Below are 18,284 nucleotides of genomic sequence, written 5' to 3' on the forward strand. Positions count from 1 at the left end.
GTGGCTGCCGCTCACGCTGTAAGAAGCGAGGATGTGTCTCTGCCCATCAGAAACGTGTGAGCAAAGGCAAGAACAGTAGTTGTCTTTAGAAGCAGCTTGTCCTCAATCCCGTCAGCTCAGCACCCAGGGGGGAGGGACGAAGATGTCATTCGCCAGGACACAGGTGCTGAGGCAGGAGTCCCCAGAACTTGCTGGGCCAGACCTCTACTTGTTGCTTCCACTTGTCCAGGGGAAGCAGGGAAGTCTCCACTACTGACCAGCTGTCCACCGTGGGGGCAAGAGAAGGAAGCCTGGCATGTTCACGCACAGCAAGGTGCTGTCGAACATACAAAGCACTCGTGCTTCCTTGCTGTATTTGGGCCTCGTGAAACCCCGTGCGCGGGGCAGGGCCAGCGAGGGCGCTGCCCCCCATTTTCAAATAAAGAGGCTCAGGCGCTGTGGGGTACTTGGTTTGGGCCCAGGTTGGATATGCACTTCATGGAAACCTCAACAGAAATGTACAAAAATTTCTTTCTTTGGTTTTATACATATTGAAAAGGACAGCCTCTGCTCAGTGGCTCAGAGGCCCTGATCAGTCAATTGAGAGAAGTGAATACCTTGCTTAATCAGGTGACACGAGATGCAGGAACGTGCAAAGGTGGTGGGGCCTCCAAGAGAAGGAGAGCAGAGAGTCTGTGCCCCCCTCCTTCTCCACATTTCTTCCGGCTGATCCTGGGAGCTTTCACCTGGAGGAGGTGCAGGGGAGTCCTGCTGGCGGGCACGGGGCTCAGGACCTACGCGGGCCCCCGCGCAGTGGGGAACGGAGATGCCAGGCCCGCCATGGCAGGTGCTGTGCGGGCCAGCCCGGCCCAGCTGGTGGTACTGAAGGAGAGTCAGAAGCCTGGTGGGCATGAGGTTCCCGAACGTTTCCAGAACCCCTTCAAGTCCTAGGTCTTTTCTGGGCCAGAGGCCCCAAACTGGAGACTTTCTGGGCTGGAAGGAGCTTGAAGGTCTTTAAATCCAAGCCCCAACTTGACGCCTTCCCGCCCTGGGCACAGATCTTCCTGTCTGAGAATTTCTTTGCTCGGGCCTTCCTCCCTACGCTCACCATCCATGCCCCAGGCCCGGTCCGTAGTCCCTCCCTCCCTTGGTCGGAGTCCGCCTCAACCTTCAGGGCTGGAGTGGCTCCCAGGCCTGCAGGGTTGTGTGCTCGGTGCAGAGGGCAACGAACGACCCGGCTGCCGTCTCCTGGACCCTTTGCCCCTGTGGTCCCAGCCCAAGGCCCCGCCACCTAAGCTGATGGCCAGCCACGGTCAGTCTGGCAGGCCCGCTGAGATCCTGCCGGGAGCCCGGCCCAACATCGTGCCCTGGGATTTTGGGCGCCAAGGGCAGGACCTCAGTCATCTTACTAAACCCCCCGTGGTGCTCGCTCGGGAGTCAGGTGTGGTTCGCACAGTCCCTACCCGCCCTAAGCGCTTGTCTCCACGATGCACTTGAGGAACATGGTGTCATCCTTCACGTAGGCATGCCTGGGTGACTGCAGCCTGTTGAGGGGGAAGAAGAGTGGGCAGCCACTGGCCACGTTGGTCTCACTCTGCGGCCGCTGGAAGGATGCCGAGCTCAGGTCGGGCCGGAAGGCGTCGATGGCGTGCTCGCGGTTGTTCTGGTCGAGAAGCATGAAGGTGACCTGTGCGGCAGGGGGCAGGTGGGAGGTCAGGCCCTGGGCGGCAGCACCGAGGGACACCTGTACAGCCCCACTGCCCCTGAGCTCAGGCAGACTGGCAGCCAAAGACGCAACGTGGGGACCACACCTGGCAGGTGGCAAGACCCGGTTAACGGAAGCATCTGGTTTCTGGGCAGTCTTCAAGGCTTGCCCCATGAGTAGGGATCAGAAGGGAGGGAATTCAGAACTGTGGTCAACTTTGGTCGGGTGCTAAAGGTGGGACCAAGCACCGACAAGGAGGCCAGACTCCATGGCCTCCAGTGCCCCTTCCTGCTGGGAACTGTTTGATCCATCAACTATGCCTGGGATCTTCTGGGGCAAGGCTGGGGGCAAGAACACACAGGCCTTCTGCAGAGGGGCTGTTAGTCAATGCCCTGAAATGTGAACGGAGTTTCTGGGATGCACAGATACGCGGCCCCTCGGAAGCCAATGATCTACATGTGACACACACCCCTCTCTCCAGCACATGTCACTGAAACACCCGATGCCTACCATAGTGGTTCTCGAATTGGGCAGCACTTTATTTTAAAACGTGGATTTATTTATTTGGCGGCGTGGTGGGGGGGGGGAGGGGGAGGGGCGCGGGGGAGGGGTGCAGAGAGAATCCCAAGCAGGCTCCTTGATGTTAGTGTGGAGCCCGATGGGGGGCTGGAACTCACCAACTGGGAGATCATGACCTGACCCAACACCAAGAGTCGACGCTTAACCGACCGAGCCACCCAGGTGCCGCTGGCTGCACTTTAGACAGCCCTGGGAAAGCTTTAAAAACCCTGATGCTCAGGCCTCACCATTTACAGTAGTGAGACTAGCCGTTGGTATTTTAAAACTCTGCCTGACAGGCATGGGAACCACGACCTGCTGACTGACTCATACCCAGACCACTGTGGCGTCCCCACCCCTGCCCCACCTGTCTTCCGTCCTCCGTCTGTCTCCCTCCGCCCTCGCTGAGGTCTGTATGCTCGACCCCACCCCTTCCTTACCCTGCCCCCTTGCCACTGCTGTTTGCCTGCAGGGAGTGCCCAGCCTTCCCCCACCTCCCTGCTCCCATCCCCCTTCTAAATACTTTTAATAGGCTTTATTTTTTAGAGCAGTTTGTGGGGCAGTGCCAAAGCGAATGGAAAATGTAGAGATCTCTCCATACCCTCTGCTCCTACCCAGCCTCCCCTCCCCCAGCAGCACCCACCCCAGGGTGGTCCATTTGCTGACACACCTAAACTGACACATCATAATCACCCAAAGTCCCCAGCTGACCTCCGGGTTCACCCCTGGTGCTGTGCGTTCATCCTCTGGGTTTGGACAGATGTACAATGACATGTATCCGGAATTATAGTACACAGAATAGTTTCACTGCCCTAAAAATATCTGTGTTCTGCCTCTTCGTCGCCCACTCCCCCCGCCCCCAACCCCTGGCAACTACTGATATTTTCACTGTCTTCATAGTTTTGCCTTTTCCAGAATGTCATATGGCTGGAACCACACAGTCTGTAGAGTCCCTTTCAGACTGGTTTCTTTCACTCAGTGATTTGCATTTAAGGGCCCTCTCTGTCTTTCGATGGCCTGGTGGCTCATGTCTTTTTAGCACAGATAATATTATCCACTCACCTACGGAAGGACATCTTGGCTACTCCCAAGTTTTGGCAATTATGAACGAAGCTGCTAGGGCCATCTGTGTGCAGGCTTTTGAAAACAAAAGCTTTCAACTCGTTTGGGCAAATACCAAGGAGTGTGGTTTCTGGATCATATGGTAAGAGTATGTTTAATTTTGTAACAAACTGCCAAACTACCTTCCAAAGTGGCTGTGCCCCATTTTGCAATCCTGCCAGCAACGAATGAGGGTTCTGGCTGTTCCAAGTCCTTGCCAGCATTTGGTGTTGTCAGTGTTTTGGATTGCGGCCATTCTGAGAGGTGCGCAGCGGTTAACTGCCTCCTTCCCTTTTCTCTGAAAATGCTGCCAGTTCAGGCTAGCCCCCCAGCACCTCCACCAGGAAGTTCTCCTTATTCACCCCAGCATGTGAATTTCATTTCTGCGTGCCATCCCGGGGAGCTGGTCCAGGCATTTTAGTCCCTCATGATAGCCATGGATACCAGACGTGAACTCTGGCTCTTCTCTTATAAAAGGTGAAGTTGAAATGCAGAGAGGACCAGGGCACAGGCTTCCCCACCCTGCCCGGTCACCCCCCCCCCCCCCGCCCGTACCTTGTTCCGAAAAGGCCAGGGCAACAGAGCATCATACTCCCCTCTCATGACCACAATGAAGAGAGACAGGTGGGTCCTCTTCCCCGTCCCGTCCCCGTTCAGGTAGAGCCGCAGACACAGCTTGTAGCCGTACTTGGCAGTGTAGAAAGCTGAAATGTGGAAGCCAGAGTCAGCACAGGGGTAGCTGGAGGGCATTGCACCTGCAGACGAGGAATCTGGGACCTGTGCTAGGCGTGCCCAAGGTCAGCGGCTTACGACTAAGCCGTCTGGGGCTGGAACCCAGTGCTCGTCTCCATTCCAGGGCATCAAGGAGAACCAGGCTCTTGGAGATCATCTAGCTCAGTGGCTGTTAACCCGCCGTCAGACCACAGATTGCCGGGCCTGAACTTTGATGCACTCGTGCCGGGCGAGGACTGAGAATGTGCATCTCTGACGGGGGATGGTGATGCTGTTGGCCCCCGGACCACACTTTTGATTTAACTAACGTGCATTTTGCAATGGGGAAACCAAGCCCAGCAAGGGCAAGTGGGCTGGCCCTGGTCTCACAGTGTGCCCGGGGCAGAGCCAGGACTAGGGGCCAGGGCTCCTACCCCACAACACTGACCTCTTTCTGCTGCCCTAGGCCAAGTGGTGCTCCCCCTGGAAGCTGGGGGAGACTGGGGCAGCTCACAGTTCTGCCCGCCACCTCGGCGAAGGCCCCTGAGGGATGAATCACCATCCCCTGGTGATTACGCAGAGGGGCCCGTGGGCTCTCTCCGTGGGTGGCCGAAGGGGCCGTCCAAGCGTGGGTGCCAGTGGCTGTCACCACGAGGGCCCCTCTGGGAGGGGCTGATGGAAGATGGTGGGGCGGGGGCAGGCAGAAAGAGGTGGAGGAGGGACAGACTGACAGGCTGACTCATCTGTCCCCTTACATTTTGGTAAAACAGGAAGCCAGAGACACTGCTTGCTTTTTCCCCCCCTTTGGAAAGAAGTGAGGAAAAAGGCCTACGTGGAGGAGGTGAGGCCACCCCATGAAGGGGGCTGCCCCTGAGGAAAGGGGCCCGGCTTTGGGAGCCAGCCCTGCTCTGTGCTGTGGGGCAAAGGCCAATGCCTCTCTTCCTCCCAGCCCTGTTGGTCGCGGGTGCAGAGGAGCTGAGGAACAGGGAAGGTATGAAGCTGGGGCAAACGTGAGAGGCTGTTAAGATTGTAATTTGCAGAGGGGCACCGTGGTGGCTTGGTCCGTTAAGTGTCTGCCTTCGGCTCAGGTCACGGTCTGGCGGTTCGTGAGTTCCAGCCCCGTGTCAGGCTCTATGCTGACAGCTCAGAGCCTGGAGCCCGCTTTGGATTCTGCGTCTCCCTCTCTATCCGCCCCTCCCCTGCTGGCGCTCTGTCTCTGTCACTGTCTCTCTCACAAATAAACATTAAAAAGTTAAAAAAAAAAAAAAAACCAAACCCATAATAAGATTGTAACTTGCAGAAATCCTCCTAACGATCCACCCCCTTACTTAGACGCATGTGTGTTAGGAGTCGGGAAAAGCACACAGGTCCGAGAACTTTGTGCACAAATATACACATTGTTACGGAAAGGGGCACCGGTTAATTCAGAGAAAAGTCTACTGAGTAACCAGCCAGGCCCAGGGGCCCCAGAAATGAATGCGAAATGGCCCGGTTTACAAAGCACTCACTCACCCGCTACCCACAACCTACGAAGGCACGGTTTACTGAACTCTCCACTGGCCTGACTTCAGGCCACTGGCTCTCTGACGGCAGGGGCCTGCGGGATGCCCCTGTGGAAAGCGTCCTCTGCACCCCTCTCATTTCCTCGAGCTCTGGCTCCAGCACTCTCTCGTAGCCCATAGCCACATAAGTAGCCAACAATCTTACTCCTATTTGCAGAATGTGACTGATCTCAGGGAGGCAGAAGGCGTGCCCGGTTCAAACAGCCCGAGCTCCATGTGGCTGGGTGGGGAGCCTGCCTCCTCCACGGTCCCAGTGTGGCCTCAGCGGTCACAGCATGGCAGTCACAGGGTTGGGCTGCTGTCCCTGCTTGTTTCCTGGGTCCAGGAGAGCCTGCCTCCCCCTGCTGGTCTGTGCCCCGGGGGGGGGGGGGGAGCCGGTACCTGGAGAGAAGAGGCTGACGGTCCGGCCACAGGCCGACTCGTGGCAGCGCCTGGTGACATTGGTGATCTTCCATAGGAAGGTGCCGTCGAAGGAGGCCTCCTCCATGAGGCGGAGGCTCTGCTCCAGCTTGCCCAGGGCCTGGTCTTTCTGGGCCAGGGTCTGCTGCAACTCCACCACCTGTGGGGAAGCCCATTCAGCCAGGGACACCAGAATGCAGCTTGGGGATGGGGAGGGGATGATAGGATAGAGAGACAGATCTGCTGAAAGTATGCCTTCCTGACCATGCCTCCCTCAAGTATCTGTTTCTGTTCATGCTGTCCCTCCCGGCTGGAATCCCCCTGCCTTTCTTCTCCACCGGCCACCTCTGTTTATCCATCAGGAATCTGGCATACACAGCCCTTCTTCTGGGAAGCCTCCAACCACTGCCCTCGCTCAGCTGGTCTCTCTCTCTCTCGTCTGTGTTCTACAGAGCCCTTACAGCAGGTTTTATAAGATGCATCTTTCTGTTTCTGCCCTTCCTACCAGATAGATGATTTCTCCTAATGAAGGCTGGGCCCATGCTCATTTTTCTCTCTGTGTCCAGGCCTTGCAAAGTTCCTGGCATGTAAGAGTAGAGCCAAGAAGGCTGTTGATGAACTGAAGCCATGGTTGCTGCCCTCGGAGAGCCCTCCTTCTAACTGGGGCAAGAGTTACATGAAGAGAGGTTTTACTCGGTCACTTGAACCCAGTGCCTTGCTTTTCTGGTGGGTTCGCCCGTTGACATTTGAAAAAAATACAGATTTATTCTTGGGTATGCTCGGGTAGGGAAGGTAGGAATGGAAGTGAGTATCCTTTAAGGAAATTGAATCCCTGATTTTACTGATGGGAAAGCTAAAATCTTGAGAGGGGAAATGACTTACTCAGACCTACCCAGCAAGTTAATGGTGGAGCTGAAACTAAAATCCAGGCCTAACTCAACTTGAGACAATGATATAGTATTGCTGGACCATCACCCCCCCCACCGCCCCCCCCAAAAAAAACCCCAAAAACCAAAACCCAACAACAAAAAACAACATTAGCATGGTGACTGGTTATATCAAGAAAAGTATAAGCTCTGGAACAAAGGAGGGCATAGTCCTGCTCAACCAAGAACTATCAGATAGGTGAATCATCTGGAGTTGGTCTGGGACCACCCCCCAAGTGTGGGGGATTCTCTAGAGACTGAGACAGAGCATATGAGGACAGCATGAAGCGATGTGCTTTGATAAAGGTGTGAACACACCAGGAATGTTTGGCTTCAAGAAGGAAACACTATATCTGAAGGGCTTCTATGGGGACTAGAAGGCAGATTTGTTTTGTGGGCCCTGAACAATGCAGGGGAGACACACAGAGAGGCTGATTTTAGTTTAGCATAAGGAAGAACTTTCTCATAGTGAACAATGTCTACCAGTGGAATGAGATGCTTGGGAAGGGACTATCCTATCACGGAAGAAGTTCAGGCAAAGGAAATGAAGCATACTGGATGGAGGAGTTTGCCCTGGACTACAACTTGAGACTCGGTGCTCTTCCTGAGCACGGGAGAGATATTTCTGATGGGCAGGGGTGATTGCTCTGTGCGCGGAGAATGCTTAGAAGGAAGGTGGCTGGTCCGCTGCTCTGGAGACAAGATGGGGCAAAGGGGACCCCCGAGCCAGCCTTGAAGGTAAGCTTGCCTCCCATGCTCACCCTTTGCTCCAAGCTCAGGATGTGCTCACGGTCGAGCTGGCTCTGGTGGATGGAGGCTGCTAAAGCCAGGTGGGAAGCCTCCACCTCCTTGTTGAGGACAGCGACGATGTTCTCAAACACACGCAGCTTCTCCTCTAGCTCAGCCAGGAGCTTCTCTTTCATTAAGTGCTGCAGGGCCAGCTCATCCTGGCTCTCAGAGCAGGGTGCCCGGTAGCAGTCAACTTCCAGGTCCCCAGCCACCTCCACGGCCGCCTGTAGCTGCAGGTCTGACAGATTCTGCTCCAGGGCCAGGGGCCCAGAGCCCAGGCCAGAGCCCAGCTGGGCCTTCCACTGTTTCACGAACGCCAACAGCAGATTTAGGTGGGTGGTCTGGGAGGTGACCTCATGCTCCTGCATGAGCTTTGGGCTCCCCTGTCGAGAGAGCGGGGCTGGTCAGTGAAAACAGAGAAGGCTGAGAAGAACCAGGGACCAGGGGAGACACCTGCCACCCAACGGCTGCCAAGGAAAGTCAGATCCATTCACCCAGCACAAGGGTGTGTGTAGCAAGAGGGATTTGGATGAGGATCCTGGCATCAGACACGCCCAGGCTGAGCCATGTGCACCCCAGCCTCTAGAGCAACAATTCTGCCCTGCCCTTGAGTGCAGTGATAATTCAGGACCACGGAGAGAGGCCGGGGGGGGTGGGGGAGGGGGTGTATTTTGGCGATGCTACAGGGCCCAGGTGAGACATTAAGAAGAACTTTCCTGAGTATGGGGATGATTCACTAGTGGGATTTGTTGCTCGGGGAAGTCATTAATGTAAGGGACATCCAGAGGAGTAGCTTGATGTGGGAAAATCTGGGAGGGGCTGAAGTGGTCTCCTTTCTCACACCCAGATGCTTACCTTGTAGGAGCAGCCAACACCAGCAAAGGGGCACCCAGCTTCAGCCTCAGCCACCTCGGGGCGATCCTGGGAACAATAACCAGGTCATTAGGTGTCACGTGTGTCCCAGTGGCCACCACTGCGGCTCCCTGCAAAGCACTGGGATCTGCCAGGGCATGAGCTGGGCTGGCTCACATGACTTTGCACAGGCTGTTCCTTCTGCCTGGATGACTCTTTGCCCTCCTTCAAGCATCAGCCCTTGCAGGACTGTCCTTCACAACAGGGTCAAGGCCTCTGTCATGATCCTGGGCAGTGCTGCTACCTCTTGCACTGGGGCATGTTCCCCCCAGCCCCACAGTCGTCATTCGCTCTTTGGTCGGCCCCACGGGTCTGAGGGTCTGTCACAGCTGTGCTCCCAGCATTGTCCCAGGGGAGACACTGGGAGCATGCTGGGCTGCATGACTGAGCACCTCCCTCCTCCTGAAGCCCAGGAGGCCTCTGCTCCCAAATGCACCCCTCCTTGGCAATCCATCCTTGACTGACTGAGGCATGTCTGCTCTGCACTGCTGTCCCTTACAGATAACGTGTGCCCTGAGGGGAGGGACGCAGACAGGATGCGACAGCAACTTGACAACACTGTTAACCAACTTATGCACCTGAGGAGTTTACAAAATGCTTTCATGATCATGATTCTGATCAGGGCCCCTAACAACACTGTGAGGAAGGCAGAATAGTTTTTTTTGGTTCCCGTTTTACTGATGAAGAAACTGAGGCTCGTAGAGGGGAAAGAGTCTGCCCAGGAAGGAACAGCCATGGAGCAGCAGAGCCACAGAGCTCTTTCCACACAATATCACCATCTCTTATCAAGAATAAACCCATGGGAGGGGGTGCCTGGGTGGCTCAGTCAGTTAAGCATCCGACTTCAGCTCAGGTCAGGATCTCACGGTTTGTGAGTTTGAGCCCCGCATCGGGCTTCGTGCTGACAGCTCAGAGCCTGGAGCCTGCTTGGGATTCTGGGTCTCCCTCTCGCTCTGCCTCTCCCCTGCTTGTGCTCTCTCTCTCTCTCTCAATAATAAATAAACATTAAAAAAAATAACAAACTCATGCGAGATTGGCAGAAAAAATTTTCCAAAACATATTATCTATAAAGGGCTTGTATCCCGAATATATAAAGAGCTCTCACAATTCAATAAACAAGACAAGCAACCTAACAAAATGGGCAAAATAATGAATAGATACATTGGAAAAGGAACTAACTAACCTATGGAAATATGCTCAACATCACTCATCATCCCAGAAATGCGAATTATAATGAAATACTACAGTGAACTACCACGATCTACTCACTAGATGGCCAACATTAAAAAAGAACGACAATATCAGTTTTTGGTGAGGATGTGGAGGAACTTGGGAGTGAAAAATGGTACACCCAACTTTGGAAAAATTGATGCAAGTATATCATACAGTCAAATGATACTTAAAAAGCAACTTTCTTATAAAAGCACGCTTATAAAGTTATTGCACAACCCACACATTGCATTCCTAGGAATTTACCCAAGAGAACCTGAAACACACATCCCTGTGTGTGTGAATGTTCAGAGTAGCTTTCTCCATGATGGCCCCAAACTGGAAGCAATCCAAACATCCATCAAGGGGTGAATGGATACACAAAGTGTGCTGTGCCCACACACTGGAACATTCCCTAGCCGTCAGATGAACTGAACTGCCGATACGTGCAATGACACCGAAGAACCCCCAGAGCATTACGGTAAGTGAAAGAAGTCAAACACTACAAGAAAAGACTACATACTATGATTCCATTCTTAGGAGATTTCTAGAAAAAAATAAACGCTAGTGACAGAAAGTGGATTCAGTGGCTGCCTGGGGCCGCAGCTGGGGAGACTGACTAGCCGGGGGGCACGAGGAAGCTTTTTCAGGCGTGGAAACGTTCGCCACCTTTGCTGTAATGGTCACACGATGTACACATTGCTTGGCATTCGTCAAACTCGAGCGAAATTCACTTGAGTGAGTTTTATTGCGTATAAGTAATACCTTGATTTTTCCAAGAGCTTTGTTTGTTTTTAAAAAAGAATAATGTTATGCGGCAAAATGAAGGGAGATACGGAGAAAAGCGGGGGGAAAGGAGAGGTCTTTTAGGCTAAGCAAATACAAGGCCACACTAGTTATTATTCTTTAAAAGTAAAATAAACAAGAGCTGTGGGTTTACTGAGTATACTTGGTGTGGGGCACAGAACACAGCTCAGCAAAGGGCCGCCCTCCCCTTCACCGCCTGCCCCGGGGCTTCAAGCACAACTTGTTCCCGGCAAGGAATGGAACACAGATGTTTCACCCGGGGCGGGGGTAGAGGGCAGCTTTGGCAGAGACCCAGCCTGTGGCGACAGGGCCTCTCCCAGCAGGTAGCTTTCAACACTTGGCCACAATGGAGTGCCTGAGGCTAGAAGTGGACCTGGTTCCTGAGTGAAGGGACGGACCAGGGGTAAGCTCTCGCCCCCTAAGTCTGAAGTGAGTCACAGAAGGGATAACGAAGCAAAAGTGACAAAACTAAGGGTGGAATTTCAGACATCACCCGCAGGTGGAGGAGCACGTGTTCTTTCGGCCGCTGCACGTTGCTGGTGTGGTCTGTGCAGGCAAAGTGCGCTGCGGCACGGAAAGCACCTTCTGGATGTATCAGGATGCGCGGATGGGCGTGGCCTGTGATCGGCCTCCCGTGGCTACAGGGGACGGGCAGGTGGACCGGGAGGCCTTCGGAGGCCTAGATGGCCAGCCAGGCTGCCCACAGGCCCGCCACAGTCCGTCTCTCACTCCTTGGACTGCCACACGGGTTAGCGGGCTCTGGGGTCAGCCCGAAGGGGTGCAAAGCCCATTTCAGTCACCTCACACACTGGCTGCTCAGCCCTGGGAGAGTCATTAACCGCTCCCTGCCCCAGTTTCCTCATCCGCAAAACGGGGATAATCATAGTACGCTTCCCAACCGCCTCATGGAGTTGTGAGGATTACACGAGCTGATGCTTACAAGCGGTGGTATGAGTTACTTGTTGCTGCTGTGACAAAATACCACACGCGCAACGGCTTAAAACAACACAAATTTATTCTCTTGACAGTTCTGGAGATCGGAAGCCTTAACCTCAAGGTATCGGCAGGACTGAGTTCCTTCCGGAAGCTCTAGGAGGAGAATCCGTTCCCTTGCTTCTTCCAGCCACAGCCTGCATCCCTCAGCTCACGGTCTCTTCCTCCACCTTCAAAGTCCGCAGCACAACAGCTACCAAACTCTCTAACTCTGACTCTTCTGCCCTCCTCTTATGAGGACCCTTGTAATGACCCTGAAGCCACCTAGACAATCCAGGGTAGTCTCTCCATTTCAATTCAGTCCTTAATCTAATCACATCTGCAAAGTCCCTTTTGCCGCTGTTATTGGCGGACTTGTGTTCCCCCCACCCCCCACCCCACCGCCCTCCCCTGACCCCGCCAATTCATCCGTTGAAGTCCTAACCTCCAGAACATGACTGTGTTTGGAGACAGGGTCTCTACAGAGATCAACATGAGGGCATTAGGATGGCCCCTAATCCAATAGGACTGCCGTCCTCGTAACAAGAGAAAGTTTGGGCACCAAGGGCGGGCAATTTGAAGATGCTGGAAGATAACAACATCGACAAAGCCAGGGAGAGAGGCCTCAGGTGAAACCCACCCTGTTTTCAGCTTCTTGCCTCCAGAACCATGAGAAAATAAATTTCTATTGTTTCTGCCAACGTGGTCTGTGGTGTTTCGTCACGGCAGGCTGAGCAGACCAATCCAGCCATGTAAGATGACGCAGTTCCGGGTTCCGGGAGTTAGGATGTCGACATCTGTGGATACCATTCTGCCCATCAGAGTGTTCGATAAATGTTAGCCTCCATTAGTAGCAGTGGTATTATATTATTTGTATTTTTATTCCTAGGGATTAAGCCTTGCCCTTGGGACTTTTTTTCCTTTCTCCCGTTGCTGTCACATACGTGCTTCTCACTTACTTATCACCTCTCGAACTCTTAATAACTAATCCTGTAAAGCCCTATTTTGCCGTGCGATTTCCTCGGGGAGGCGAGGAACATCCTCGGCGTATTCGTCTTGAAACTGCACCAAAGCACTCTCGCGTGTTATCTCGTGGGATCCCTGCAGCGATCTCTGGAGGCAGGCAGGGTGCCAGCAGCTTTGGGGAAACTGAGTCATGGCGCGTCTGAGGTCACATCAGGCTGGGTCTGGGTCTCCTGTCCCGTAGTTCCAGGACCTTGCAAGGGTTTGCTGCCTTCCGGGCACCTGTGTGAGCGCCCACCCCATCGGATCTCACGGCACCATGAGGAGGAGGTTGGGGCTTTGAGGTTCTGCTCGTCGTCCAAGCGGGGAATCTGAAGCTCAGGGACGACCAGTGATTTGCAGGGGGTGATGCAAGCCCAGGGCAAAGACGAGGTATAAGCCAGGGGCCTGGAGTCCATGACCAGGGTCCCTCCTCTCACCAAAGGGTGGCCTCACCTGAAGGCTGGGGACGGAGGGGCAGGAGAGGGAATCAGGCTGGGGTTGCAGAGGAAGAACGGGGCATCCGTCCCGGGCCAAGCCTGGTATATGTCTGGTGCCATGAGCAGCCCCTGTGTGAGTGGCCTCACCGCCTGCAAACTGCTAAAAATAAAACTCGCAGTGGAATTTTCTCTGAAGAGGAAACAGAAACAGAAAACAAAACCCCAGCCCTGAGGGAACACTTGTCCTTCTGTCTGTATCCGAGAAGTCTGGGGGCATGTGGTGTTCCCAGCCACCCTGCTTACCCAGGCCCTTTGTGATGGGGTCATCCAGAGGCCCCCCCGCTTGGGGGCCTGTGGGCTTCCGAGAATGTGAGAGCATTAAGAGAGTGCCAGAGCAGAAGAAGGGCCTCTGTGAAGCCTCTGCACAGAACTCAGGGCCTGCGGCGGGCCAGGCACTGACCACACTGTTGCAGCAGACCCAGAGGCTGGCTCAGGTCTTGCTCTGGCGTCAGCTGAGAGATAGGCACTTTATGGCGACAGGGCGGGCCAGGTCAGTGTTTGTCTACCTGCCAGTTCCTGCCCTCCTCTGTCCCCGAGCCAGTCTCCTCTTTGGGACCTTCTGCTCAGCTCACCACTTCCTCCAGGAAGCCCTCCCTGAGTCTCCTAGTAGAAAGCAGCCTTGCCTATTCCTGTTTTTCCACAGCACTTGGTGGATTCCAGTACTTAGGGCCGACTGTGTTATTCAAACCTGCATAAAACACTTGGGGTGATCCCCCAAGAGAAGACGCCATCGGCCTAGGTTTGCCTCCCCCCCCCCCCCTTGTCGTATGACTTTGGCTCAGGCACACCTTCTCACTGAGCCTCAATATATTACCTGAAATCTAGGTAAAATAGGAATATTACCATCACCCATGACACAGGATGTCATGGGGTCGACAAGGTTACAGATGTAACTATCAAGTTCAGAAGTGTAAGGGTGCAGGGGTTCATTTCCAGGCATCACACATCAAGGGACACCGAGAAATGGGAGAAAGAGTTCCCTCAAACGCATAGAGACTGGGGACAGACTCCAGAGGGACACGGTCAGTGTCTTCTCACAGATGCAGGCCTGCTTTGGGGGACAGAAGCCTATGACTGACTTGCCTCTCGTGGCCGTAAGGGAAACAGACTTCGGCTCAGTCCAAAGAGGAACCATGAGGTAGAAGTGATTATTTCAGGAGGTAACGAGCCCGTGGCTTACTGTAAGCCACCAGCATCAGATGCCAGCTTGCTTTTGGCCTTCCTGAGCCGACTCCAAGGGAAGAGAGTGAGAGACGCCATTGTATTCACAGTGTCGCAGGCAGGCAGAATTGAACGTGATTTTCCAGCCACTGCGTTGCCCCCTATTTCACGGTCACTTCTACAGGAACGTCATTCCAGGCAAGAATGCAGCCTCTAACTAGGCCAATGGTGATCCTTTAATATCTGCGTCTTACGTTAGCCGATCAGCCCGTGGCCGTGAGCATTTCTGGGACAGATGTTACTCTAATGAAGTCAGAAGACAAGGACACGCCGATAAGCAGATGGCATGGAAAGTGTTCACAAGGCCGGGCACCTCTGGGCTGGACCCTGCACCCCATCTCCCAGGTTTCCCCAGATGCACAAACTTCAGGATGACCACATATGCAAAGTGTTGACTCCTAATCAGCTGCTTTGGTCAAAAGTCCCCCAAAGTTCCCATCAGGGGCAGGAGGGGTCAGAGGAACCTCTGGTCTTTCCAGTCGTGGCTTTGTGCAGGTGTGAGACTTCTGGCTCGTGCTGGCCCCCAGCTTTCCACTGGGGGTGCAGTGCCGACCTCCTCAGGCGGGGAAGCGGGGGTGGGGATGGGGTCTGCTGTTGCCTGCGCCCAAGAGGCAAAGGCCTCCCACGCAGGCAGCACCCGCTCCCACCTGGAAGCCTGTCATGGTTCCTATCATTCCACCATTAGAGTCATTTCACTGGATTTAAGGCGGCAAGCTTCAAACTGTGCCCTGCAGGACGCCAGGAGCCCCTAAAGTTCCTCGGGAGCTGGGACAGAAGGAAAGGGCACAACTAAAGGTTATGGGGTGTCAGGCTCCCCCTCAGCCCGATTCACAAAGATGAGAAATTAAAGCCCCTGGAGAGATCTAAACTCTCTCTTACTTATATTATCCGAGATTTTACAAGGCGTGTGTATTAATTTTGTTAAGAGGCAAACATAAACCAAATTGGAAACGATCTTCCTGGAGCACTCAAGCAGGCAGGGGCCTCAGAAGGCATGTGGCATACGGCCTCCTCTTTGCGGGTGGAGTGGGGGGTCCCCTGCAGAGCCAGGGGTCTGCTGGGGGTCTCAGGGTTAGCTCACTAACAAGTCCCAACGGGGAGGCCTGCCTCAGTGTATCCAATTAGCTCTTATACCGTGTTGCAAGCTGCACAGTTCTAGAAAAATGCATCGGGTCCTCGCTCTTATTTCCTTGAGGGCCTGCAGGGGAGGGGCTGCTGAGGAAAGGATGGGGGGGGCCCTCAAAACCAGCTCTGGTCGGGGGCAGGAAATTCCTCCAACTCTCTGCAGGAAGGGGGCCAGGATGGAGAAGGGAGAGGAAGGTGTGGAGACTTGTCGGCCTCTGGCTTCCACAGGAGGGAAGGAGAGACGCCCACACAGGTACTCTGGACATCACAGGTCCTGGAAAGGCGTGGCAGAAGCCAAATTCACTTCTTCGTTTTACAGATGGAGAAGCAGGCACGGGCATTATCTTGGCCGTGCACTGAGTCTACAACATCCCTGGACACCAGGCTCCTGACCGCTGGGCTGTGGTTTCAGGACAAGGAGGGAACTTGGGCTGAAAGAAGCCAGGTATCTCGCAGACAGAGAGGGTGGCCGAACGGTGAGACCCTAGTCACTAGGGCGTTTCACGCCGAGACTCCCCAATGGGTGTTGGGGCCCTACGTGTAAGACCAGGGGTGTGGATTTAGAGCTATGGTTCTTACAGCTTGGGACCAATACAAGTTTTGTTTTGTTTTTTTTAAGCCAGAAGATTAACATAAACACTGCCACTTTTTTTTTTTTAATTTTACCAAGTAAACACTTTATCAAAAATCCCACCATCTATTATCACTCTCATTTCATTTGTACAAAGACACGTACAGGGAGGGCATAATCCCAGGGTAAAGGTTGATTCTATAAGTGGAAAAGATTCTAGTTTTATATATAAAAAAAAAAAACAGGGCGCCTGGGTGGCGCAGTCGGTTGAGCGTCCGACTTCGGCCAGGTCACGATCTCGCACTCCGTGAGTTCGAGCCCCGCGTCAGGCTCTGGGCTGATGGCTCAGAGCCTGGAGCCTGTTTCCGTATCTGTGTCTCCCTCTCTCTCTGCCCCTCCCCCGTTCATGCTCTGTCTCTCTCTGTCCCAAAAATAAATAAACGTTGAAAAAAAAAATTAAAAAAAAAAAAAAAAAACAAAACAACCCCACAAACTCACTACGATTTCCTTATTCTTATCACTTTGTCATATACCGGGGGGACTGGACCAGATCCGGCCGGCATGCGGGAATCTGCCCTGGAGACATGCCGGGTGAGGGTTCTTCCGGCTTGGTAGGGACAGAGTTCTAAACTGCGGTGCCTGAGAATGTGTCTTTGGCCCCTCACACGTCCAATGCTATTTCTTGTTCCTAGAAGCACAGCGGAACTTGAGACAGAAGCTGAGAATGCCTCTCCCTGTCCCTGGATACAGGGGCAGAAAGAAGTGTCTCGATCAAGAGGTGATGCACCTGTCCATAAAGGGCCAGATGGCAAATATTTAGCGCTTTGAAGCCTCCGTGGCAACTACTCACCTCTACTGTTGTAGGGCAAAAGCAGCCACGCACAATACGTAAATAAATGAGCAGGTAGTGGCTGCAAACCAATAAAACTTTATTTATGGACACAGAAATTTGAATTTCATAAAATTTTCACGTGTCCCAAGATGCCATTCCTTTGGCTTCTTAAAACCATTTGAAATATAAAAGCCATTCTTAGCTTGTGGGACACACAAAAAACAAACAAAGAAACAAAAACGGGTGGCAAGCTAGATGTGGCCCATGGGCCGTAGCTTGCAGACCTCTGGTCTAGACTGGTGTCCTCGCCCTGAATCTGTCACAGATCGGCGAGGTATCTTTGGGTAAGTCCCTTTGCCACTGTGAATGTCAGTCCGCCCACTGCTTACAAACTGATGCAGTCCAGACTCCAGACAAGGGGGCAGGTATCTTCCAGAGACTTTGTGGGCCGCTGCCCAATGGCTTCAACCTCGACAAAAGGGAAAAAAAAGGACAAACACTCTTTCCAGGCCGTGCCACGTACCTTCTCCTGAGACAGAAGGCTTCCTGGGCTTACAGACTGGGGGTCGTCCCCTCTGCATTTTGGACACATCCGGTCCTCGCCATTCCTGGGGACACATGAACAAAGCCTGCTGAGTGAAGTATTCGTGGCTTCCCGGCACCAACCTCCATCCTTGTCGCTGCAAACGCCCAGGCCGTGCCCGGTTCCGCAGCTGATTTCAGTAAGCGTGCAGGCAGGTCCACAGCCCCAGACCCACCATTCCCAAACTTCAAAAGTACTGGGCACCCGGTACCTTCCCATAGTTCGCAGTGAGCTCAGTTAGCTGCTGCGCCTGCCCTGGGGCGACTGGAGGCTATCATCACCCTTACCTACCCCACGTAGTGGGAGCCCTTCTGTTTCATGGCAGAAATATTAACATGCCCCCGTCCCCGCTGGAAGAATTACGTAGTAATGCACTGACTGCCTTTCCTAAAATCTGAAAAAGTCCCGAATTCCAAAATATACCTGAGCCCAGGGGTTCCGGTAGGGATTTGTGGATGCGTGGTTATATTTGCTCTTCCCGGCTTCCTCTATTAGGCTTTGGGTCTCTTACTTTCAGTAATTCTGGATGAGCACAGTCAGAATAAGAAGGGGCCTCAGAGAACAACCAGCCTGGGTTTCCTAACCAGGAGTGGGTATCAGACTCTGAGAGCAATGACACACGGATCTATGTGCTTTGAGAAAGCTCCCGAGGGGTTCTGAGCCACAATGAGAGCCACCGGTCAGGCCCAGCTTACACGGGAGGAAACCGAGGCCTCGGTGACGTATGAGTTGGCCAAGTGCAGACCGATTCAGGAGCTGGGCAGAACAGACCCGTTGCAAAAAGCCTGAGATGAACCCCCCCCAAAATCAGCTTGATGGT

At 53.7% G+C, this 18,284-nt stretch overlaps 1 protein-coding gene across 2 annotated transcripts; it reads right to left on the minus strand.

The window, feature by feature from the left end:
* Positions 1–436: 436 nt before the first annotated feature.
* TRAF1 (TNF receptor associated factor 1) lies at positions 437–18,278 on the minus strand. 2 transcript variants are annotated; one of them, XM_040482142.1, is made up of 7 exons: positions 17,888–18,278; positions 17,405–17,489; positions 8,586–8,651; positions 7,703–8,113; positions 5,998–6,175; positions 3,899–4,047; positions 437–1,666 (listed from the first exon to the last, which is right to left on the minus strand). In XM_040482142.1, exons 2-7 carry the CDS (start codon positions 17,471–17,473, stop codon positions 1,448–1,450), a joined length of 1,092 nt encoding a protein of 363 aa, XP_040338076.1. In that variant the 5' UTR covers positions 17,474–17,489; positions 17,888–18,278; the 3' UTR covers positions 437–1,447. The 2 variants fall into 2 exon arrangements, with proteins under 2 accessions (XP_040338076.1, XP_040338074.1); XM_040482140.1 differs by having other exon boundaries at positions 17,405–18,278.
* Positions 18,279–18,284: the final 6 nt, after the last annotated feature.

This window comes from Herpailurus yagouaroundi, unplaced genomic scaffold, assembly GCF_014898765.1.
Source record: "Herpailurus yagouaroundi ecotype Mexico unplaced genomic scaffold, PumYag 160, whole genome shotgun sequence".
Taxonomy (NCBI): Eukaryota; Metazoa; Chordata; class Mammalia; order Carnivora; family Felidae; genus Herpailurus; species Herpailurus yagouaroundi.